The sequence below is a fragment of the Rhopilema esculentum genome, chromosome 7, assembly GCF_057945365.1.
Source record: "Rhopilema esculentum isolate cy_ngs chromosome 7, ASM5794536v1, whole genome shotgun sequence".
Taxonomy (NCBI): domain Eukaryota; kingdom Metazoa; phylum Cnidaria; class Scyphozoa; order Rhizostomeae; family Rhizostomatidae; genus Rhopilema; species Rhopilema esculentum.
Window position 1 is genome coordinate 5,933,272 of NC_142821.1, and position 25,749 is coordinate 5,959,020.

Genomic DNA, 25,749 nt, shown 5'->3' on the forward strand with positions numbered 1-25,749 from the left:
AGCATCACAACAACAAAATCTCGTGAAATTAAATGGCCTAGCGTCGTGCGATCGGCAATGCTCATGTGAAATACTGACATGGGTACAATTACTGACAATGCCCATTAATTTCAAATGGCCTGGTTACAAGAACCCTTTTGTAGGCTAGATATTCATATGAACCAAATTTTAAAGTTTTTTTGAATGATCTACACCTATTTATGCTTATGAAAAACCTTAGTGCAAAGGAAACATGTGCTTCTATACACAACGTTACATTACTTTACTCACTTGATAAAATAAAATTTATTCTACGAATTAAAAAACAATCTGTTTTAGTTTTTAACATTTTTGATAGAGCAGGCTGTTTATTTGCTGCCTTCTAAAGTTAGCAAATGTTGAAAAATAGTCAATCGTGGTTAGTATATTGCGTTGTGAGTAATTGCCCCTTATGTCCCCTCTCAGTTAGCTTGCTATTTTTGCCTTGCTCGCTATCTCCTATCACCTTTTATTGCCTTGCAGGTCAAAGTGTGTCTGGGTTATTGCTGTCTTAATCTATTTCACCAAGTATGAAACAAACAATGAAAAAATCGAAGCATCATCAATTATATAATTGTGAGAAGTTAATTTGTAATCAAAGTCTTGTTGATAGTTTATTATAGACAAGAAAGTGGGACAAAAAGTTTTCACTGAATTTTTCACAACTCCACATATCCATAAATTTATTGATGATGAATTTAATTGTTTTTGTACTGTTAGATAATGTAATTCTAGTTATAATTATTTTCTTTGTGACATTTTCACTTACATTTATTGTCACCAGGGTATCACCAGTTGTCTTGGTGTGGCAGACCCCCTCCCCCCTCCTGTATAATGCTTTGGTTAAATGGTTCTCGTTTTGGTTAAACGCCCTGTAGTAGCTGATGCTATCAAATGAAAATTAATTTACTTACTGGGGAATGAAATACCAATGCAATATAAAAGGCATAAAGCTCTCTCAGAAGATCTGCCATAAACATCAGAAGGTCAGTCATGAGGCTACGTTCCCACATCATCTAGAGCTAGTTGGGCCGTTGGTGCATCGGCGCAAATCGCCCAATCTACCATAAATAACTAAAAGAAAAGGGGTAACTAAGGGAAGATACACAGTTACCCCCAAGTATGATTGATAATTTGGAGGGAATGGACAGGAAAAGCTTCTTTCCCCCACTAATAGCCGATGCTCCAATCCTACCTAATAGCATCAGAAAACGCTAAAAAGCATAAAAGATGCCTAAAGGTATAAGAGGTTTTAACGATGCCATAAAAGAAACTGAACACGCAAAGCTATACTGAAAAGGAGTTCTGCATAAAGAAAGAAAATGATGGAGGGAGGGCTGGGAAAATGCAATAAAACAGCCTAGTTGTATTGTGGCTTCACCAAGAAAGGTGGGACCCAAGCTATGCCAAAACCTTAGATACCCCTGGATTAACCAAGGGAATGAAAACGCCACGAAACACACATCTTACCCTAGTTTTACAAATCAAATTCTCAGAGCAGATACAAGAAAAACGCGAGGAAGCGTGGCACCAGAAAACATAACGAATAAGTAATAACAACAATCTCAAGCGATCCAGGTAGCGCTCAAAAGCCCCTCGTGAAATTAACTCTGATTAAATTTCATTTAATCATCATGAAAAACGTCCGCATCCACTGTCTTGACAAACTTATTGTTTGTTACTGTTTGACACGGTTGTGTGTGTGAAAGGTTTATCAATGGCGTTTTCTTCCACTCCAACCTTTCTTTTTCTACATACATCATGTAAAGTGAATTTAAGAAAATTCAGATGTTTCGTGAGGTACTTTAAATGCGTGAAAATTACCTCCTGGAAACACGGATTTCCTAAATGGATATATCCTGCTATGGAATCACTCAATGCAACGCAATTTGTTAAAATCATGTCGAATAAAGATGTACTCTAGGTCATACTTACGAAATTTGAAATTCATTGTTCCTTTCAATGTATATTCGCTCAGCAACTGAAAATTTCTGTTCATGTTTCGGCCGTGTAAAGATGTATCACACTAGTTTTTTTGTAACCAGACTGCAAATCCCTTGGGGGGAGGACTGGGCACTAGATCCCCTAAAAATCTGGAGCAAAACGATTTTTTTGAGAAATCATCATCATAATCTTTGAAAGAGAGAAATCCCTGGTAGCCGAGTTAAAAGCAAATTACGTTTTTCTGTGTTATTGCAACAAACCTCAGCTGCTAAGTCATAGAGGGGAAGAGTCACAGTACAAGTTGACTTTGTTTAGAAGATGCCCCATGGTTATCGATTCATCCTGTTGATTCTGATGAAGGCGAGGACCTTATAATTGATCAATTAAACTTTCGAAGCAGATTTGTAGGACATTTTTATAACAAAAAAGAACATTTTGAAAAATTTTTTTGCCTTTAAATTTCAGTGATTCCGACCAGCAAGAGTCTCGAGTCGACGATATAGCCTCTATCTGGGTTGAGAATATAGCCCTATGGCCTAGATGTCTGACTTTGATTTGTTTATGATTTCGCTCACAGTTAAGAAGAACGAAGGCATAGTTTTCCTCAGAAAGACTTATAAGTATGGAAAATACAAAATCTTAATGAAGCTTATGCTTCCATTTAAAAGGCCACGTCTTGAAGTACTATGCCTTGGTCATCGCAAAAGGTACAGAGAAAGTTGAAAAACATAATGAGATGAACTGTGTGTGAATATTCATGCAAGAAAATGAAGTTGAAGCTGATCGTTCACCAACAAAATTTTAGTGAAGAGGAACTCATTATAAATCCTAGAGAATATAATGGACTTCAGGTTGGTGATGTTGTTGAGATATATCACCCGGAAGACACGTTTAGTCGTCTTTTGCTCAAGGTAAATAAGCTCAGTACTGAATTTCAACAAAAGGATACAATCAGTATCGAGCAATCAGTGGCGTCAACATTCCAGCTAAGACCATATCTTGATGTCTATATAAATCGCGTTGAGCCAAATGATGTCACTTTAGATATGGTAGAGATTGCTTTCAAAGACCAGTACTTGAGCAGAAGTGATATGTGGAGGCTGCAGCGATCACTGATTAACTCGTGTGTTTATATGGGCAAGAAGCTTGTGTTTGCCGGGATAAGAGTCCAGGTGAATGAGTTATGGATTGATGGAGAAAAACTTGCATGTGGTGTTGTTGGAGAAGACACAAAGGTAAAGGATGAAGTATATTGATAAAAAATTGAGCGTATAAGAATCAAAACTCAGATACAAAATTTTGTCCTTACTTGACAGATTGTCCTTAATTAAGCAAGTTTGAAATTTGGCATAGAACTAGATTTTGCTTTGCAAAATACATGTGTTAAAGTAATATCAAAGTATGATTGATAGGATTCATTAGAATCATCATTTAAGTATTTGAAAAAGCCTTAAAAATACTTATGCTAAACCTAAAAGCTTCAAGTCAATGCTTGTGTCTATTATCATAACGAAATATACCTTCAATTGCAGATAGGCCTGGTGTAAAATACTAACACCACAGATTTTGCAGACTATGGAGACATACTATTTTCTAAGGATAACAAACTGATAACATGCCTGCTTGCAATCGAAATTCATGTTCATGTTTTACATGTTTTAGGCGTGTAAGGATGGCTCAGTTGTTAGAGGCGCTGACTACAGACCTAAGGGTTCGTGGTTCAAGTCTCTGGCATGACCAAACTTTCACCCAGAGTGGGGAGAGTTGCCAGCTCTCTGTAATTCCAGGTGTAGGAATCAGGAGGTGTGGTCTCATCGAGATGAAGGACCAGGACACTGCTCGATAAGCATAACTTCTCAGTGTCCATACTTTCGGATGCTAGGTAGCAACAAATACAAATACTAATGTTTTACGCAAGTTCAAGTCACAGACTGTTGTTCAAAATTGGTGATTGTACAGTTTTCAGTCTTTTCATGGCAGACAATTGCAATTATGCATGTTATCAAAATGTTTTTCAATGAGAACAAACTGTTCTCAGAATACATCCAAGCTAAGATAACAAGTCAATTTAAGTCAGGCCTTGAAACCTTTGATTTTTTTCATAAATCTGTGGAATTCATGTCTCCGTTTTAGTAATTTGCAATAGGCATATATCCTAAAATGCAAACATCAGACCTTCATTTAAATTTGGTCTTTAGGCAGTATATGAAGAAAAATAGACTCTTTTCATGACAGCCAGTTGAAAGTAGGCATGTTATCAATGTGTTATCCTTAGAAAATAGTATGCCTGGGAAGTCTGTGAAGGCAGCAATGTATGCGATTTAGACCTGACCATTGCAGATAGAACTTGTTTGGACAAATCCATTTTAACCAACATATTTTCTTTATTTTCATGATAGCTGATTTCTTCTTTCCTTTTCAGATTGTTTTTAGGTCACAGAGTGCCCAGATCCACATTTTTATTCAAATGAGTGCGGAAATGTGGGAATTTGATTTCTTTGGAGATTTATACTTCGAAAAGACTGTAAATGGATTCTTAAATGAGTTATTTGGAAAATGGAAGGAGAAAAACTGTAATCATGAAGTTACCATTGTGTTATTTTCTAGGACATATTATGATGCCAAATCATTTGGTGAGATTGGTCCTTCATACCTTGTAATATAATAAAATGTTTCTTTAAGCCTATGACTGCTATTTCTTGAAGTCTGAATCATATCATATTTCATTGGAAGAAGAAGGAAGTGGAAATGGTAACATAGATGAAAATCCCTAGTTATTTTTACGCCACCCAGAGCATTTTAATATCAAAAGTATCCACTGAAATATCATTGAAGTAAATTTTCCACTTCTTTTGATTTCCTGTTACTCTGAAATATGGAAGCAAGAAATATGGATTTATTTATTTATTTTTTGCTTAGGAAGTCAGAAAATTTCAAGTAGAAGCAGTTATTTGACATCCTTTGTAAAGCTGATTAACAAAGTTTTCTATACTAAATAAAGCCATGCTTAGAGTAAACTAATAAAAGTTTATATAATGCATGTTTAGTGATATTGATTTAAAGAGTCTTTGATATCATTTTGTATATAGCCTAGTGATTGACAATAATTCTAACCTCAAACATCTTTCGAAATTTTGTTGTTATTTGTTCCCATTTTAGTTTGATTTCTCACCTTGACCTTTTATGAATATATCAATTTAAGATATAAACCAGGGCTATTGGAAGTGCAAAAGGAACTTTTTGGGCTATAGCCCCTGAAATAATCGCAGAACTGCATATATATATATCATATCATATTTCCTTTTATATACCATATATAACAGATCAATGTGAAGCAACTGACTGGGGCAGCTCTCCTAATATGAGTTTTGTTATGATTACACTGTATAAACAGACAGCAACTTAACTCATTAGTTGAATATCAAGATCACTTTGAAAATACATTAGTTACAAGGTAATGGCCCTAACACTTGATTTTCTTGTAATGCAGTTTCTTGATTTAAAAATACGAAACAAATCAATTTTAGATGATTTCCCAAAAGAGATGCAAAGCAGTGTTTCAAAGAGGCTGGATGGAAGATTTTATCAAGATTTTTATAAGGTTATTATCAATGCTGAACAATTTGATGACTGGCAGCCAATAGCCATGACTCTTAAGACAAATTTCAACAACTATCTGAGCTGGATCGGCTGTGATGAGGGTGGCTCTAAAGACATACCTTTGTGCACTAATTCAAGGGCAACTGATGGCAATGTACTAGAAGCAGTAAATATTTCTTTGAATGGTGAGTTTTCATTGTTTGTTTTAGCTTGTTGTCTTGTTTTGATTTATACATGTTAAAGGATGCAAAACATTTTCATTGTATTGAGTTTTAAAATGTAGTGTGGATTTACCTTCCCTTTATCAAATCATTTTGCTTTTCTGGTTTTGGTTATAAATCCCTTTCTTGGTGTGATAGTAAACTTGGTTACACAAGCACTATTTTTCAGCACAAATAAAAATTTGTGCTTGCTTTTTATGTAAACCTCTGAATTCTTCCAAATGTGTGATGATTATTTTTTTGAACTTTGCCTGAAAGTTTTCATTCTTTACTGTAATTCTTAATAATGGCTACTTTTCAACATTTTAGTGTTTGAAACCTTTTTTATTGATGTTAACTTGGAAAGAACTAATTCAACTGTCATGATTATCACACCTGGCTGTGCAGTGTTTGATGTTGAAAGAGAGCTCACTGGGATGACGAAACAGAGGCTAATGGATGGAGGTAACTCTTATGTTAATTTCCTAAAAAATTTTTCACAGCCTATGCTAATGATTTTCAATGCTGATCTTTTGTGCAGTTTTTAGAATCTTAATTTATTTGATATTTTTTTTAACCTTTCCTGAAATTTAGAGAGCTTAGAATCTGATCTTGACAGTAAAGGAAATATATAATTGAGTGAATTTAGCAATTCATCTCACCAAAGACTGCAGGGTTCTTCACCCCTTGCCCCCTCCCTTGGCCAGTACTAATCTGAGTGTCAAAGAGGAAAAATGCATGTGAGAACATCATGCAAAATCTCAATGTACAAAATGTCTTCCAGCTCACCTGAAAATGTGAAGGTCATTACTGTTGTGGCAAAGTAGGAGCGAATTAATTTGGTAATAGGCAAAGAAGCAAAAAATTACTTGGGTATGCTTGATAGTAAGCAATACTGTTAACGCTGTCTTCTAGATCTGTCAATTTTTTGTTTCTTTCTCATTATACTGTTTTATACCTTTGTTACTTGAACATTGTTCGTTGAATCTCAGGTTTTGGAGTTGATCTTGTTTGCCTTGCCGAGCAGCCTCTTCATGCCGTGCCATTACTCAAGTTCCTTAGCAAAAAGCAACAGAAACTTAAAGACAATCACGTGATTACTATTGATTACAACATTCCTCAATGGATCAACCACAGCTTTTATCGCTCCTCTGAACAAAGGAATTCGTCATCGAGGTTCATTCCTAGAATTAAAGTTCCAGAACGACCCACTTTTGTTGATGTTGAAGATGTTCCGGATGGTAAGCTTATCATGTGATTAACAACATTCTTAATGGATTTGATTTCTTATAGTAACTGCTAAGCCGCTAAGATAAACAGATAAAACGAGAGGAAATTTCACCTTCAGATGAAACCATTTGATCTGTACAGGGCTTTCCTACAAGTTCAGTGCAGGTAATTAGATCAGTTTTGTACAGTAATCGAGATTATAGTATGGAACTCGAAACTTTGACCACTCGTCCATGCAGCTAGGGAAAAATCGGGAGGTATTTTTCATTCTTTCTTCATGGTAACCTACCTTGCCTTGCTACAAATTTCTTTCTAAAATTAACATTTCTCCATGCAGATTGTTTATTAGATTGCTACTTACCTTTAGCCAACAGTACTTTAAAAAAGGAGCTTTTTATCTATCCTCGCCAATGCCGTACAAACTCTTCAGTCTATGCTGATGCATAGACTTTTTATGTATCACTTGAAAGTGGTACATAAAAATTGTGAGCCATTTGCATGTTTTTTTGGGAGAAAGCATTGTTTGCTTTTTGGTTTAAGAGCAAAACCCATTCTAACTATGTATATATACCCCGTTCTTTCTCCTATTATCGGATGTGTATAGATGTTTATAGAATACAAAACTATACAGTACCCTTTAACGTGGACATTAGAATACATCAAGAAGAGGTGCCTGATGGTCTCATTGAACTCAAAACTGAAAGTGCCAACTTAGAACCGTTCGATTTTTATCCACTAAAGCACAATATGCTGTCTATAAAGCGTCTGTAGAAAAACAGGACTTGGGACTCTAGGACCCTCGACAGTTAACCCAGTGATTCTGAATTTGTATTAAACATTTTATCAAAGCAATTTAGTATGCACATTGAAAAGAAGGCTATGACCACATACTGGTGAACGCTTAATCGATATGATGAACTTCTTTGATATGTCTTATAAAAAACAATGCCTAAAAGCGCTTTAAATGTTTGTTGTTAGATACACGGGAGCGTCCAGATCACTTCTTCATGCAATCCGAGATCGATTTTGATGAATACGATGCCCAAGTCTTTACGTATGCTACCCCACGTACTGTATTGAGAAGTAAACTCTCGAAGGGTATTCAGAAGAAGCGCAAAACTGATCTTCGCGTAATGCGTAAATCATCTCCTGATATGCACGCCGCCAGAAGTAAGCCTGAATTGAAGACGCAACCTTCATGGAATGGCAGCCAACACGATGGGTCACCCGTGCCCCCAATCAGGTCTTTGAGCGAATGTGAGGATGTTAGACTGGGTACTTCGTTTGGCGAGAATATGATCTTTATCGAAGGTAACAGCTTTTCCACAATTATTTGGCAATTTTTAGGGTACCTCTAGCGTCTAATTTCAAATTTCCTTTCTATTCGTTTTACAATAGCTTTTCCACTATTGTATTCCATTACTAAAATTCTGAATTCATGTTTTTCTTCCTTTTTCCAGCTATAGCTCCCCAAATTTTTGAAGACTAAAGTTTACTTGAAAATTATTGACTCTTGTAAACTTCTTCTCAATAGATGACACAGTTGGTGAAAGTGATTCAAGCCCTGAAGTTGACGTCGTTTTGAAAAGGAATTTAGTTGGAGGTAGCTTGAATCCCGATTCCTATCCAACCTACCAAGCAGGATTCATTAATCCATTTAAGCCATATCACTTGTCATATAAACTGACTTTGTTTAGGCATCTTTGGCTTCATACTTTCCCTACGGATACAAGTGGAGAGGCAATGCAAGAGCACCACAAGAAAGTGCCAATGGATCAAGACGGAATTTCACCATCTGTAAGTTGCTTTCAGCCATATTTTTTGTGACTCTTGTCGTTATCTGGAGTGGAATATTAATTTGTTGTGTGAAAAGGTAAATTGTGATTCCAACGATGAGCGCTGCTGCAAAATGGAAATGAGTGCCCAGCCTCCCTCTGCTAATGAGCGAAACCTTGAAACCATTCCTTGAAGAAAAGAAAATAACCGGGGGGTTGTATGAAGTTACAATGATTTTTTATTTCCGAAGATCTCCGGCCATGATTTTTTGTGTGGGACTTCTACTCTGTTGGACCACTAGTGCACCTCTCAACGTGACAACAAAATAAATTTAAAAGAAGCAAGGAAAGAAACGGGCTACCCCCAACTTGCCGCGCGACAGATTCCTCTGTAAAATCCTCCGCGTGCAGATTGATTATAACAGACCATTTAAAACTGACCTTTATGTCCATTCTCAACGATGTCGTAAAACAGTAATAGAGCAGCTATTTGATTTAAGATTTCGTATGAAAAGTATGAATATTCAGGTTAGAATATCTAAGTATCAATAGCGTATTGTCATTCTTTATCTCAAGTCATCACTCTACATTAAGCTAAAGAAACATCAATTAGCAAAATATTTTCATATAGATGTTGCATTTTTCTACCAAGTCATCTTTACAAATTCATCTTTGCCATTTTACCTATTTTGGGTTCTTCTTTTTTGGCAATGAGTTAACCAAAGTCGACCCTAAAAATATTTTTCATTGCATTTAGTTTTTTGTAATTATCTTTTTGTTTTCAACTACTTGAAAAACGTATTTTATATCTTTAATCGTTTCTTTGCTTTTTTAAAGGTATTTGATATTGAGGAAGCTACGATGTCAATAACGGAAGGTCAAAGATCGAGTGAGCAGTTTGAAAATCAAGATAGTCTTCGGTTTACACTTGACAGAAGACATGGAAATGCATCTGAAAGTTTTGAATTGCAGAAGGGAAGGTCGTTCAAAAAAGTTGGAAGTGACAAATCCTTGTATAGTGGTTCATCAGGTAAATTTTTTATGCCCATTAAGTTTGTTTTGTTGATCAGAATTATTTGTTCTTTATCATTCCCTTTTCATATTGTTTATAAATTTATTAATTGAGATGTTTAGCATTTTTTAATTATGTCCGATAATATATAATTTGTGAATAAAGAAAGGTCACGATAGCAGTCTGCTCCGCGGACTCCAAGGTGTTCTTGCGGCGAAAAATCGATGAAAATGTAGCAAATAAGAAACACCGCAATGCGACGAGAATGAACAACAATAAACACACGTAAATTAACGAAGGCTAATATTTTGCCCCGGCATACGGGGCTTCATCAGTTCTTTGCTCAGTTGTATGCCAAGGCGAAATACTAGCCTTCATTAATTTACGTGTATTTATTGTTGTTCATTCTCGTCGCATGGCGGTGTTTCTTATTTGCTACAATATATAATTTGTTTTTCGTCATTCTATGTAAAGTGCTTTCTTGCATGAAAATAATGGTCGTTGCTACTCTTTTTCAGTTATAACTTTCAAATTTCTTATTTAACATAGCCCTTTTCCAAAAGCATTCACTTGACGAATGGTGTTTTATCTCTAAGATTCAGGAAGTCAATAAGATGCCCCATGCAAGAATCAATTAATTTTTAATACGACTTATTTTTCAATTGGCTTGACTTCAAAGGAAGTTTCATTACAACGCCTCTTTGTATCCTGTATTGTAAAGAATCTGGGTTAAATCTCACTAGGTTCAATCTTTGTAGATTCAATTCCAGTTGTAGTTAGTTTACTAATTAATTTATTACCATCTCCAATATATTCACATTTCTTAGATTTCTAGAAACCTGTTTTAGAAATGCATAAAGAGGCATTATGCATCTTTTACATGGCCCAGTGTCATATTGATTTTGGATTTTAACCAGAGGATTTTGTTGTTAAAAAGGAACAACGGTGTTTACAATGAATTGTAAAATGAAGCACTCTGTTTTAGGCCATTTATTGTTTCAAAGACAACAGGATCAAGACTGGACAACTGCTATTCTAACTGGCGTTGACTGGAAATCTCTTAGTATTCCAGCTTGTCTACCTTTGACAACTAATTATTTCCCTGATGCAAAAACATTTGAAGATGATTTCTTCTGGTACAACTACAATGTGATTATTGATGACAGCTATGAAAGGTAATTTAGTGTCTTCTTGTTTATTACCAACAATGCTTTGTTTTATAGAATTGTGCTTGAATGTTGTATGTCACCACAAAAGCCATAGACAGTCTCTTGGCTTTCAAATGTGTTTGTGAGTTGGTTATTACTTTTGTGAACGGCCCTGTTTGTAAAATTAAAGGGGTGCCTTCGTTTCTTTTTACACCCAGTGATTTTTGTTGGTTTCCAGTAATGGTGTACAATATTCTAATTGTGCCACAAAAATGCACGTTATTTTCTGAATAATGTAAGTGAAAATTTTTTTTAGATTTCTACATTGATTGTTGGGTTGTTAATATTTGAAATGCAAGGTCGTATTGATAAGATTCATTCTGTTTGTTTAATCATTATTCATCCAGCACATGGTTTATCCACTTATAATACTGTTTCAATTTATCAAGGTCCATGGCGGATGAGAACTTTAACGATCGTTTCAGAATGACTGCCAAAGACAAATTTCTCGAGGCAGTCAGTCAAAGAATTTCTCAAGTAAGCATTAATGTTTGTTTACTGATCGCAACTGAAACTTCCCAATCTTTAGCAGGTTTACCATGCAACTTTCCCATCCTTTTTGCTCGTGCAGAAAAATTTGTCTAAACGTTGTGTTTCTGAACTTGTCAAAGAAGTCGCAAAGGATCAAGAACAGTATTTCATCCAGCCAATCTGTCTAAGAATTCAATAAAATAGGGTAAGGTAAAGGTAGGATAGATGATGTCCTTTTGTTCTAAGTGACCCTCGTCACGCTCGACAGCCGTGCGACCGCCAAATCTTCTGGACTTTGAACTCTCGACGTGCGTCGTGTTCATTTGCATGTTCTATTCTAACAGCCACAAAATTTTTATAGCAATTTATCGAAAGAGACATATCTGAAAATTGTCACCATAGAGTTCTTAAGTATGAGGTCATAACAAATACATTCTTATAGACTTCTTGCTTTTCGACCAAATAATCTCTGAAACAACATAATGAATGTACCTCTTGATATAGAAAAACCGCTAAATAAGTTGATATTTGGCGAGTTATGGTCAATTTCCCTTTATTTGGCTTGGTTCATATTTGGCTTGCCACATTTAGCCGTATTTTGTAATGCTCTTTTAAATTAATTGGTAAAAATTCAAAATTTCTTTCTAAAAGTATATCTCTCTACAATTATGAAGCTATTCAAGAACTTTAGTGTATTACGCATTGTAGTAAATTATTTTCCATTATTTTGTCTTTTTAATCAAAGGGATTCCAATTTGTGAAAAACAGAGATCGTCTGAAATTCCTTCTAAGTCCTAACAAGGGAACAAGGCCATCAGTGTTTCAAAGGCTTTCAGAAAAATTAGAGGAGGAATATGTGCTTTCTCATGTGCAACAGGTTCATCTTATTCAGTTTGATGGAATGGAATTGTCTGTAAATAAATACGTAAAAAAACACATTCCAACTACAAAGTCTATTGAATACAAGTAAGCTATGTCACATTTATGACGATTTTGATGTTTTCACGCTTGCCCTATTATTAGCATCCTTTCTTCAGAAATAATGTATATCTTATGGTGGTTTACCTACACTTCAAATGAAATTTAAGATTTTTTACTGAGTTTAGGATAGAAAAGGTACCAAGGTTTTTTAAAAATTTTCGTGAGAATAAAGCAAAGAGATACTGCATTTTTGAGAAGCATGCAGTCGATTTATGCATGTTTTGAATGCTTCTTATAATGGAAAATGTGTCTTAGCTGTAATAAAAATTTCTCATCGAGTTATCAACTATGTAAAATTATTAAAAACGTATGGAAATAGGTAATGTGTCTGGCTTGACAAAAGCAGAAAGCGAAAAAAATTCAAGTTTAGTCTTAGCTATAGTTATATTTTTTCTTACGTCCCACTAGATACATTGGTACTGTGGATGTAAGGCAATTTCACAGGAAATTAATTTATTGATTTAGAAATTGATGCAATATGCAATATAAACAGATAAGCTTGTGTGTAGAGAGCTATTAAAAAAATAGCTCTCTCAACAGGTACACTAACCAAGTTGAAAAGGCTCTATCCTACATTTGGCTATTTTTCATAATTTTTCGTATTATTAGGTACAAGCTTTGGCCAACCAACTGCAGTGAATTTCAAGGTGCTTGCACCCTTTTTGCCCATGATGATACAATCAACTATAACTGGAATTATTTAGACCATTACGTGACTGGAGAGGGAGAAGACAGTAACATGCTTTTGGAGGTAAGCATATATATTTTTTAAAAAAGGGTAACGAACATTGATTTAGCCTAAGCATTATGCAGCTTTTTGGCCAGCGGTAACAAAACATATTAGCTGTCACAAAGCAAAAAGCTGAAAACCACCCTCCTTCAATGCGTGCAGTTACTTATTTCTCACCAAAAAGGAGCGAATTTATGCTTGACTTATTAAAAATATTAAGGAATTTTTTCTTATTGTTTGAAATATTTGGGATATTTGAATCATTTCTTATAATCTTCTTTCGTGTATACTTTTATAGTTTCTGTGTGCTAGAAAACGTTAAAATAGTGCTCTGAAACACGTTCAACCCAGAAACATTGCATCACAGAAAATAATAATTCGATCTATAACCATTGGTATTGCTTCTATTAACTTAAGAAAATCATAAAATTTTTATATTTTATCTGCAGGATATGAAATATTGGAGAAAGCGATTTCTTTTACTTCCAAGACGTGATCAGGCGACGGAAGAGACAAAGTATTCAGGCGATACAAAAATGATTGAAATTGAAGGCTTTCTTAAATTCATGGAAGGTCTCAACGGAATAAAACGACCCATCAATCAAAGGATGTTATTCATTTGCCGAGTAAGTTTGGCAAAATTATTACAAATTTAATATTATAGTTAAGGGTTTTATGGCAAAACGGTCGGTGTAGCTCTTCGTATTAACAACAAGCAGAAAAAAATTGCATTTTTTGTCAATTGATGTTAATCATGTTGATTTTTGTAACATAAAATGATGAATTTGTAGAAAAAATTTCTTATTTTGCAAGAGAACTGGCCTAGGGTTTGGTTGATCGAAGGGCTATATTCGTACACAATGATTTACACATGATGAACAATTTTGTTGAAGTTTGTTTTCAATCATATTCCTGGCTATGTATTCGACGTATGCCTTTAGTTTTAAAAGAATTGACCTTTGAATCAGACCTTTGAATCAGGGTTTTTTTTGGTATATTAGAAAAATGTATTCACTTTGAAAAGAAATCGTGACCACCCTTTTAATTCAATTGACCCAAACATCTTGTAAAATCTTTTCACCAGCAACACACCCCTGAGGATCAAATCACGTATCTGGAAAGAAGACAAGGGCTGCCCGATGATAACAAGAAAAAGGGAGATAAAGTTGAGTCTGAAGGAACACCCAAGAATAAAGCAGCTTCGAATGGTGCGCAGAAGAAAGGAACACCTGTCAAGGAAAGTCCTTCTGACAACAAAGAAAAGAAATCTAAAAGGAATTTGTCAATATCATCTGAAGAAATGTTAGAAGATCAGAAGGGCGCATCGACTGAACGTCAGTCCTCCAACAAGTGAGTATCAAGGTGAACCTTTGTATTTGCAAAAAGTGAATATTTATTGGAGAATGTATACGGGGAATGTAAACGGCTAATATTTGAGTTAATGTAAGGAATTGAACTTGATTGGAGAAATTAACTCTATGATTGTAAGATTGGAAGTTTAGTAAATATTTGTTAAGGAAATTGGAAATATATTTGACAGACATAGCTCTTTTGAAGTTATTTGAGTCAGGCACAGTACTTTTTAAGTTTGGTATGATTTAGAATGAGCTTAAACCTAAAGTCAGGGTAATGTTCCTTAATATTTACAAGATTGATATTTGATATCTGTGACATCGAATTTTGACAAAAATGATAAAGCAGAGAGTTGATTAAAAATTGGAGAGTATTTAATAAAATCGAGGCGAGAAAGTTTTCAGAGTCAAGGACAAAATTCTGCTGCATAGGTGTCGATGTTTATTTTTTGTGTTTAATTGATAGTGAAGATACAACTCCGAAGCAACATTCTATTCCATCAAAACTGCCTCCTGCACTTGGACTAGCGTCGACTTCTCCATTGGAAGACATTGTCAAAGCCATGCAAAACTCTGAGTAGGTCTATTCATTGTTTCTTTTTCTAATTATTCATTTCTAGTGCTTTTTAGAAGGGAAAAGGTACGGGCCTCCCTCTGATCATTACTAATACTTTTCATAAGTACTGTTTTACCTGTCGTGAATCCTTAGGCATTGAAACTCTGATTTTAATCAGGACTGTTTGGTTATCTTTGCAATGTGGGCTACTCTTTGACCACTAACTTAAAAGTTTATCACTGTGTCTTTAATTTCTCCTGACTGTAGCACATTTGATGCTTTCATATGAGCAAATATATTTCTAAATTTATTTTAGGTGCAACTATGTGTAAAGTTAAGCTTGAGCCTACACATTAAAAGAAAATTGGAAGTCCTTATGCTGTAGTGCGTGCCTCAAATGTGCTTCATTAACCGTCCCCCGTCGCAAAAGTCAAAGGGCATGCGCAGTAATAGCCAATATTAGATAAATGCACATTTTCTATGAATCCAAAGACGGGGCATAGCATCTTCAAATTAAGACTTCCATATGTTCTTCTCTCCCCTTACAGCAAGCATTCTTCGTCCTTTGCAGATATGGGCTTAGCTTCCTTCCTGAGCAAGCTGGTTTGCGACAGTGGACCTTTATAAGTGCTGAAGCTGTTGCGTGGATGATCAAGAGTGTCGATGGGGTCGATGAAAAGCAAGATGCTGTAGAACTTGGCCAGGTAGATCCACCCATTTTTTAACTTCGACTTGTGCTCCTGACTTTAGCTTAAAAAAATCCTCTGGCATTGATGGTCGCAGTTTCATATGAAGCTTTTAAGATTAGATAAACTAGACGTAAATTAAGATCATGTGATACTTAGCTATGTATTCAGGAAATTCCAAGTACAAAACACAATTGCAATGTTTCTATCAGAAAGATGAACTTTAATCGAGAAAGGCTCAATGCATTATGAGGTATGAAAAAATTAGAAGTAAGGGAAATAGAGAGAAAAATCCAAACGTTAGAAAAAGTTTTTAGAAATATATTGATATATCGTTTGACACCTGTAAGGACTTTTTATGATACTGACAATCTTAACTTTTCGTTAGTCGACATTTCAACAAGACTTTTCTTCCAGTGTTTTCGTGTCATATTTTTGCAGCAAATGCTTGACGCAGAGTTGATCATGCACGCCTCTCAATCTGAAGCCCAATGTTTTGTCGATGGCATGTATTTGTTCTTTGTCAAATCCACAGAAAAAGCTGAAGGCAAGGAGAAATTTGCTTTATTCTCGGTTAAAGTAATTTCAATTAATTCAGTTCTTGTTGACTGTTGGAAGATTAAACATGTTTCATTTGGTTTTAATTTTAATTAAATTTATATAGATTTATTTGATTTTTGTTTTATCAAATTTCAGTTTAATTAGATTTTTCTTGGACTCATTTTCAGTTTGATGAGATTTTTGTTGGGCTTGATTTCAGTTTGATAAGATTTCGGAAAGATAAGATTTTTATTTTATTTGATTTCAGTGTGATCAGTTCTGTAGAGATTCATGTTGTAGAAAGAATTTGATTTATCCCTCAATTGGCCCAGGCAGTAAAGGGATTCATATATTTTTCAGTTGATTGTCGGATGCTTTCTTTATGGTTAGAATACCCGTAAACCAAATAAATCATCTGGTTGCCGACTATAAGAATCGTAGTATTTTAACCGTCTACATTTATTGGCTAGAAGAGCCAGAACACTTTTAATAATGGTAGGGGTATTTCTTGATTATTTTCAATTGAATACTTTTTCCAATTTTTTATTTTTTACTGGTTATTCGTTGATCCTCAGAAAAAGTGGAGAAGCCCCGAAAGATTTCGTTGTTCTCATCATTTGAGACAAGAAGAACCGAGGAGGAATTATTAATGAGCTACAATACTAAATGGTTCGAGGTTGAAGTTTGGAGAGGAAAGCCTCCTGACAAAGTCCCTGAGTATATGAAAGAGTCACTTGTTTCTGACTCACCTGTAAAAAGTCCACAGAGTCCAAACAAAGACAGAAAGCAGCGGGCAGGTATGATGATTATTATGATATCACAAAACCATTTAGAAACATAAAAATCATTTGTCAATCAATGTCATCTACTTGACAACGATTTAAGCAAATCTTGCAATGCTGTATTGACTTTCCAATTTAACGAATCCTTCATCATATGTTATCTTTGTCATAACAATATATTTTCTCTTTGTCTATGTTTAGCATCAACTATTCCTCCATATAAACCTTACTACAAAAGCATGGATTACTGTTTGGACAGCAACAGGCGTAGTGATCGGGCAGAATGGTGCACTATTTATTACAACGATAACTATTGCACCGATCAGTCGTTTTCTCTAGAGCTTGACTGGATGGTATCCACTGCATCTATTCTTTGTGAAAGGGTATGATTGATTTTAAGGATTGCTGTCTTTTGATCGATGCTAGGTAGCTAAGCCTTGTACTGCATTTAAGTTCTTGTTATATGATTTACAACTAATTGTGACTTGCATTCGTTTGATTTGTTTTTGTAATTTGTAATTTCAGCTTTGTCTAGATAAGCGCTGATAGCAAGACGGACATGTAGTTGCGTTCAGAATATATTGATAGTACCACTTGCTGTCAAGAGGCCATCGCAACATTAACTTGGCACAAAGAAGGTTGAAAATAGATACATCATTTTGTTCTCGAACACAAATTCAATTAAGAAATATCAATGCAGGTTTTTAACCTCTACCGGTATCAGGACCGAATCTTCTTAAATACGTAACTAAAATTTACTGTTTATCGTCTGATTACACTCAATGCTCGTAGGGTCAATAGAAAAACAGTTTTTCATTGATTTATAGCATTTTTTCTGTTTACGTTGTCATGTATACAATCTACCCTTCCTTTTTTGCACATTCTACATTCCATATCTTGTAATTCATTTTTCCAAAGGTTCAGCACTGGGCAAGAAGAGCCAATACATGTGGCTTTCATTTAGTTCCAGCTCCTCTGCAGCCATTGCCTATACATTGCAATTACGATTCTTTAGCATTCAAGAAGAATCCTCTTAACAAGCCCAATTTCATTCCTTTGAGTATAGAATACCTCCTCTCACTTGGGCAAAAGCACATGTTTGAAGGTCAGTTGTGTCATGCTAAGTATTTGCAAGTACCCTAACGCTGGAATGAATCGTATGGCTTGAAAGAATGAATCTTTAGACTTTTTAATATTTTGATAAGCTTCACCATAACCTTTTTGAATTAAGATGTAAAAATTATGCCTTATTTTTAGATTTTGATGAGTCTACATGGAACAAAAGAATGGTACTTTTTCAAGAAGCTATTCTATTAAGGTAATTGATTGATTTGAGATTTACTGCTCGGTGAACCCTATTTTGAGCCAGGATCTTAAGATCTATGTAAACAGAGAAAGTAAGGTGAAAATGTCTTGTATTTTATGAATTATACTTAGCAACTTCATATGGACATGTGGTAGTAGTTTATCGAGTTCTAATCGAGAAGGGATGAATTCTAATCGGCATAAAATTATGTGAATGGTGTTTGATTTAGACTATTATAGCTTCATTAAACGTAAGTAAAATATGCAAACAATATTTTGGTGGTACAAAACTTGTAAATGGCTTTGAAAAAAGCAAATATTTAGTAAACTTAAGCTTTTCGGAACATTCTCGTTCCATTGGTAACATTCTCAATAGGCAAGCGGCACTGATTGGTCAACCTATACAGTCATGTGCTCGTGTTTTCTGATTGGCCTATTTCGATCCACAACTGGGTATATATATTTCCTAGCGAAGAGTTTTCGATCTATGTTCTGACGTTTTAAACTCTGAAGAGTGTCAGACGAAAAGCTTTAGTTTACTAAATGTTTGCTTTTTCAAAGCCATTTGTAAGTAAAATACTGTTTTGCAAAGATAAGGTTTTATTGCAATGTACTGTTTCATTTAAGTTGTAATTCTAGACTTTTAGTAATGGTCTCAAATAAATTGCAATTGCATAAAGACTGATGTGACGAATACGAGAGGACTATTTTGTTATTTTGCTTATAGGAAGTTTAAAAGTTATATATGGTAGAAATTATATGGAAGGAAGCGTCAGACATCTAATCTAGCAGTCGAAGTTTGTATCCGACTGTAAGATCATCCAAATTAAAAACTTTGGTAAAATAGTTTTAAATAAGTAATTAAAATGTCATGTGTATTAAAATTTGTAAACTGTCAGCAAAAATGTGGTGTTACCAAACACTGTTTAAATACTCTAAACTAAAATGCTATACACAAAGGTAAGTTCTACAGATTAAGAGGGTAAGAAGTTCAAAATAAAATGTTAAAATAAATTTAATTTTGATGAAAATTTATAGGTTTTTACAATGAAATGTAAAACTTCCTATTAGGTAACTTTCATGCCTACCTCATCTCAGATTTTTAGAATCTTTCATTGAATATAATGTATGTTGCCTTTAGATTTGGGTTTCTAAGAGACTTTCCCAGAACCAGCAACACGTATGGCCTAAGCTTCAGCAAAAAGCGGGAGACACATTCAAATCAATATGTCCACTGGACTGGTAGCGTTTTTGTTAAAATAGTCGAACAGCCCATGGAATTTCAGCTGAAAGCATCGCCCAGCGTGCGAAAAATCAACTTCGAAGAAAAGGCCGAAGATGAATTAAGTTCCTATAAAAATTCTTCGCAACGTCTCCAGCAAAAAGTCGATACTCTTCTCAGTGATCTGGGCAGTTCTGATATCGAAGGAGAGAAATTTCCCGCAGGATTCTTTTGGACTCATAATTATTCACTTACGAAGAAATGGCGATCAAGCTATACAGGTAAGGCTTTTTTATAATATGTGGCTTGTTTTTCATCGATTGCAAGCTTTTCATTCAATGTCATTTTAATGAGGGTGGGAGGCATCTTGAAGGTAACAGTTCCCTTAAGATGTTTGTTTGCTTTAAGAGCCTGTATATCGAAATTCTGGAATTAAATCCCCATCTAATAAGAATCCAGTCAGCCTGAAATTGGAATAGCATCTTATTTGCAGCTCAATTTAAAACCTTATAAGAACTTGTTGAGGCTTGATACTCTTTCAATACAGTTGATTATTTACCCCATTTGATTTTGTGATGGTTGCCTTTATAAACAAAAAAGAATGTAATTTGCAATATATTTATCATCCAAGGACAATCTATAGACATATTAGGGCTGATTAACACCTCGCATATATATTTTAAAAGAGATTTGTTCACCAAATTTTCTGAAGTGCTGAGCTGCAGGAAATTTCTATCAATTTCAGTCTTAATTCCCAGGCCCCTTTCTCGGCTTCTCGGCACTTTTGCCCTTGAGGATGTTTTGTTAAGAAGGCAGTGCATGAATTTCAATGCTTTTGTGGAAGGCCTGGCCGTAAAGAAAGAAAGGGTTACCTCGGATATTACGAAGATCTATTTTAAGTGATTGATAGTGATTTTAATAATTGATAGTGATGATTATTCAATATCTAATCAGATTTGAATCACTTTCATTTTAAAGGCGACACGAATGCTGCTAACAATCTTATGAGTGAATTCAGTAATTTTTGTGCTAACTCGAATGGATTGCTTGAAGAGTTTTGGAAAACAGCTGTCAATAAATGCAAGTGTGAGCCTGAAATGGAAGAAAATGACGAAGATGAGCAATGGGAACGGCAAGATGATGCTGATATTGTTTTATGACACAGCTATTACAGCACAACTTGGATATCACATGGGGCCAATATGATTTCCGAAATGCAGCATAGTTTAATCAAATTAATGTAAGGATATTGAAATTACTAATAGAATATTATTTTGCTCGCCATTCTTTGTTGTAAAAAGATTTACTGCATCGTCCAACTTTCGTACTATAATAAGTGCATCCTTTGAACGGTACAGTTGTTTAAGTATGTATATTGAATCGGACTTCAATGAATTAATTGCTATTCCGCTGTACATTTTATTTATCAAAAGATATTTTGCAGCATGTTTTCTATGAATTAAATTTACATCAATAAAATCCGGGAAATCGAAAGATGCTTTCGCGTTTCTTTGATTCTTGAATCTTTCTGTTTCGATTGGTAGTTTAAGTGTGGAAATGACATTTGTATCGAAAGGCCAAATATATGATTTTGACCAACGCTCCATTGTTAATCTTGTATATTCACAAAAAAACATGTTCACCAAATGTGTTCTGTGCCTGCTATATAGACGCAGACTTTTCTGAAATTTACACCCATTATTAAATGTGAAAACATACCCAAAAATTTATAAATTTTCTAAAAGAATTCCTACCACAAAACTTGGATAAAATATGAAATGCAAACCCTTAAATTTAGTTTAAATTTGCAAAAATCCAACAACTCAATCAAGTTAATAAAAGAACATTACTTTTCATATAAAAATCAGTTTGGTCAAAAATTTAAGGCCAAAAGCTACCCAAATATTTATAACCATGCTTGATTTTACCAAAATTGATACCCCAAAATTTATTTTCTTCTTGAAAAAATGGTACCCCAAAAATGGCACATGCCATACCAGTGTATGTGGAACTTACCCCTCCCCCCACGCGGGTCCCAGTCAGGAAATTTCCTGGCGGGGACAGTTTCACCGCATTTATTACGGAGGGGCATTTACACTACTGCTTTGTTTCATGATTAGTAAAGGTAAGTGGCGAGACTTTTGGAGTAACTATAAACCGAAGGTTAAGTATGTTTTGTGATTTGTCGAATGGTCTATTTTTATTCAATGTACCTATTCTATATTCGGCGAAAACTTTGAACTATCCTGGTCGAAGTTTGCTTCCTGTCTCTGCCCTGTCTTGAACAAAAAGTTTTAAAAGATCAAAAAAACTTCTGGAAATCTTAAGAAATATTTCATAATGTTTTGTAATTGTAAATGTGATTGGTTAGATTTTTTGCTGGCGTGGATTTGCTTTGTTGGTACATTTGTACATATGTAATGCACTATAAATAGAAGCGGGAGAATTGACTTGACAGCAACAGCAACAACAATTCCAGTATTTTGCAGCATACTATGAAACTTTCGAGTAATCGCCACTTGTAAACTAAACGCAACAGCAAGCAGATCTCTTCTTGGAATCATTTGCATACAGGTATAAACCATTCATTTTTTCTTTGTAATCGTCGCATAAAAACGCACACAAATTTGTTTAAAGTTAATCGAACCGGCGCCATACATGCAGAACGGCTTCGATGCAGAACAACAACATCACTATTAGTAAATTCGACCAGTCCAGTGTTACATATTCGCTGAAGATTTCCAAAATTGTAATTAATTGTGCAGTTTGCGTATGAAAATATCTTTGGAATACTGATGCCTCAATTTGGCACAAGAGAGAGAAAAACCATACTAGATTTGTTGTTATAAACCTTTAACAGGAATTTTCATGTTACTTACAGGGCAATTACATGATTCCAACCTCTGTTAAAGCAAATCATTTGCCCCCTTTAAAAGATGATGTGAGTAAGATAGAAAAAAGGTTTTTCGTAAAACATTTAGGACGATTAATGCTGCTGTCAGTCACTTTGGTTTGAGATAAAATGTGATTTGCCATTTACATTATCTTAAAATGTAAGAAACCAATATCAAGCAATCAATGTCAATATAATAGTAAATAGTAAACAAATCAATATACAATATTTGTAAAAGAGAATCAACAGATGGAAAACTTGCCTATTTCTAGCTTTGAATATGCAAATAATTCTAATGAAACTTCTCTTTGTTCAACAATGTTCATTGATTCCCTGCAAACTTCAACCATACCATTTACTGCTCAACCTTTTTATTTTAGAGGAAACTGGGTCAACTTTAAAAAGTGCAAACATGGACCAAACCAGATATCATCAACCCTTCTGCAGATTTCTGAACTTTATGAGGCTGATCTACTTCTCTGATCTTGTCATTTCATGTGCATTATGGCTTACAGGAGGGGATTCCCAATACTTTGAAGATGGCATCACCAAATTCAAGATGAATCAGTCTATTTTTGACCTTGCAGTTATAAGATTTTTACTAAGCATCTCATTCATCGCACTATATACAGAGATAGAAAGCATATGCTGGCAGATTACTTCCAATGGCAGCCAAGGCAGGAGCTCAGATCTAAGGAAAAAGAAAACTTTATTCATGGCAATGACTTTCTTATTTGCTGCTGGAAGTCTTGCTTACAGCATAGTCAAATTTATTTTCATCAACAACGAGTACAAGAAAGATAAAAATGACATTCACTCTACTTGTTATGCTCTTGCCATATCTTCAGTGGCATTTTCTGGGCTCCAGTTCCTTTTGTTCTTTGTAAATATTTACATGGAAAGAAAGCTGATGATCAGGTACAGTAGAATGATTGACAGCGAGGGTGAGTCAAGTGATGACCAAAAGAAAACCAAATCCAAAGCAGATCTGGGCAGACTCTTCAGTCTTGCAAAACCTGTAAGTAAATTTTTCAGTGTATAAAGTTTTCAATATTAATGCCATGGCTTGATAGTATCATTGCTTTCGACAATACTTTGTAAGATTATTTAAATGGTTACTAAGAATCTTTTTCATTGAAAGCTCCCAATTTTATTACAGATTTTACATAGCCTGTTAAAAAACAAGAAATGTTTGTTAAAGATACCTCAATCCATTCAAGCAGCATAACATACTGATCTTTCAAACTCTTGATGTTTGTTCTTTGCAGCTAGGACACTTTGTTATTTCAAAAAACACAATGAAGTGTAATACCTTGCTCTTGCAGAAAAAGTCATCTTGAATTGTTAAACGGTGTTACATATTCCCTTGCTAGATATAAATGTTAATGTAACATGCTTGTTATGCTTTCACTGTAATGTAATGCTTTCAGTGGTACTATATGCTTTTAAGTGCCAATTGAGTACATTTTGTAATTGTAACAGGAATTTGTCTTGCTCATTGGTGGCACTTTTGGTTTGATTGTTGCAAGTGGATCACAGATGGTTGCACCATTGTTTTTTGGTAGGGTAATTGATGCTGCTCTTAAACCAACAATGGGTAAGTAAGATTCAATTTGCAATATATTTCAAATCCTTTTTTTCCTTTATCTCATGTTGTTACAAAATTTTATTTTTAAGAGAAAATTAAACTGTTTTTTGTTAAATAGATTTTCCTCAAGACAAGGAAGATTCAGCTTTCATGTATCATTACAGTGTTTGGCTGTCAACAAATACTCAAATTAAAAACTGGTTTAAATAATGTTGTTCTTTTTTAGCTTTAGGGTTTCTTCATAAGTATATTAGGCTATTACTTCTAAGTAATTACAATTGATTATGGGTAATTACTCAATCTTGCACTTCTAGTTATTAACCCCTGGTGTCATACAATTTTATCTTATTGATGTTAAAACATGACAATCACCCCTAGCTCCAAACCAGTAAATTGGAATCCTACTCAGTTGTAAGAAAGGAAAAATATGCTTTTCAAAGGCAATCATCATTATATAACCTGTTTTTGATGAGGATTTTGTATATTATTTCATGTGTGCCATTACTCTGAATATAAATCAACTCTGAATATTGTGCCAGTTTTGTCACAAAAGCCCCTTCATGTTGGTCTAGCAAGCATTTCCTACTAGTTACAATATTTTAAAATGTCATTCCAGGTCCATTAAACCAAACCATTCTTATTCTCTTTGGAATCTACGCTGTTGGTGGAATAGCATCATTTTTTAGGAGTTGGCTGTACACACTTTCAGGACAGAGACTTGTAGCCAGACTTAGGGAAACGGTATTCACATATTTTCTTCATGCATGCTTAGTTAAGTGAAACAACAAAAGAAATTGTTTAACCAACCCTTTTTGACCCAGAAAAGGAAGTTTTTTTGCATAATGAGTTTGTTCACCTATTTTACAATGCATTAAGACCTTAATGACCCAATATTATCACACACCAGAAGTAACTCTGACAGTTAAGAATTATTATGGTTTGTCAAGAAAAAGTGATTTTACTGATTTGTCAATTATAATCAAACTTCTGTTACTTGAAAGTGAAGTTTTTGTGCAGACTATCATAGCAAGTCCAAGTTTAAGTGCAGAATATCATATCAAGTCCAAGTTTAAGTGCAGAATATCATAGCAAGTCCAAGTTGAAGTGCAGTCTATCATAGCAAGTCCAAGTTTAAGTGCAGACTATCATAGCAAGTCCAAGTTTAAGTGCAGAATATCATAGCAAGTCCAAGTTGAAGTGCAGTCTATCATAGCAAGTCCAAGTTTAAGTGCAGACTATCATAGCAAGTCCAAGTTTAAGTGCAGAATATCATAGCAAGTCCAAGTTGAAGTGCAGTCTATCATAGCAAGTCCAAGTTTAAGTGCAGACTATCATAGCAAGTCCAAGTTTAAGTGCAAACTATCATAGCAAGTCCAAGTTTAAGTGCAGTCTATCATAGCAAGTCCAAGTTTAAGTGCAGAATATCATAGCAAGTCCAAGTTGAAGTGCAGTCTATCATAGCAAGTCCAAGTTTAAGTGCAGACTATCATAGCAAGTCCAAGTTTAAGTGCAGAATATCATAGCAAGTCCAAGTTGAAGTGCAGTCTATCATAGCAAGTCCAAGTTTAAGTGCAGACTATCATAGCAAGTCCAAGTTTAAGTGCAGAATATCATAGCAAGTCCAAGTTGAAGTGCAGTCTATCATAGCAAGTCCAA

General features: G+C 34.7%; 2 protein-coding genes across 2 annotated transcripts in view; both read left to right on the forward strand.

Annotated features, from left to right (window-relative positions):
- The first annotated feature begins 1,719 nt into the window (after positions 1 to 1,719).
- Positions 1,720 to 21,106, forward strand: LOC135683897 (GATOR1 complex protein DEPDC5). The gene is made up of 23 exons (XM_065199279.2): positions 1,720 to 3,197; positions 4,385 to 4,595; positions 5,490 to 5,747; positions 6,093 to 6,227; positions 6,755 to 7,003; positions 7,971 to 8,303; positions 8,527 to 8,789; positions 9,605 to 9,797; positions 10,765 to 10,954; positions 11,377 to 11,464; positions 12,204 to 12,424; positions 13,049 to 13,190; positions 13,619 to 13,795; positions 14,254 to 14,519; positions 14,988 to 15,098; positions 15,649 to 15,781; positions 16,205 to 16,310; positions 16,879 to 17,100; positions 17,287 to 17,468; positions 18,004 to 18,190; positions 18,343 to 18,403; positions 19,532 to 19,893; positions 20,591 to 21,106. Exons 1-23 carry the CDS (start codon positions 2,730 to 2,732, stop codon positions 20,770 to 20,772), a joined length of 4,740 nt encoding a protein of 1,579 aa, XP_065055351.2. The 5' UTR covers positions 1,720 to 2,729; the 3' UTR covers positions 20,773 to 21,106.
- Positions 21,107 to 22,050: 944 nt separating this feature from the next.
- The window catches only part of LOC135683898 (uncharacterized), a 44,288-nt gene continuing 40,589 nt past the window's right edge, over positions 22,051 to 25,749 (forward strand). Inside the window, exons 1-4 of the mRNA XM_065199280.2 lie at positions 22,051 to 22,186; positions 22,886 to 23,523; positions 23,988 to 24,102; positions 24,710 to 24,834. Coding sequence (XP_065055352.2) covers positions 22,918 to 23,523; positions 23,988 to 24,102; positions 24,710 to 24,834 — 846 coding nt within the window. The 5' untranslated portion in view covers positions 22,051 to 22,186; positions 22,886 to 22,917. The remainder of the gene's footprint in view (positions 22,187 to 22,885; positions 23,524 to 23,987; positions 24,103 to 24,709; positions 24,835 to 25,749) is intronic.

Bases quoted from the DNA above. Each gene is read 5' to 3' on its own strand.
- LOC135683897 (XM_065199279.2), top strand. From the start codon at position 2,730: ATGAAGTTGAAGCTGATCGTTCACCAACAAAATTTTAGTGAAGAGGAA. The intron at 7,004-7,970 runs GTAAGCTTATCA...GTTTGTTGTTAG, and splicing joins TGTTGAAGATGTTCCGGATG to ATACACGGGAGCGTCCAGAT. The intron at 15,782-16,204 runs GTAGATCCACCC...ATATTTTTGCAG, and splicing joins ATGCTGTAGAACTTGGCCAG to CAAATGCTTGACGCAGAGTT.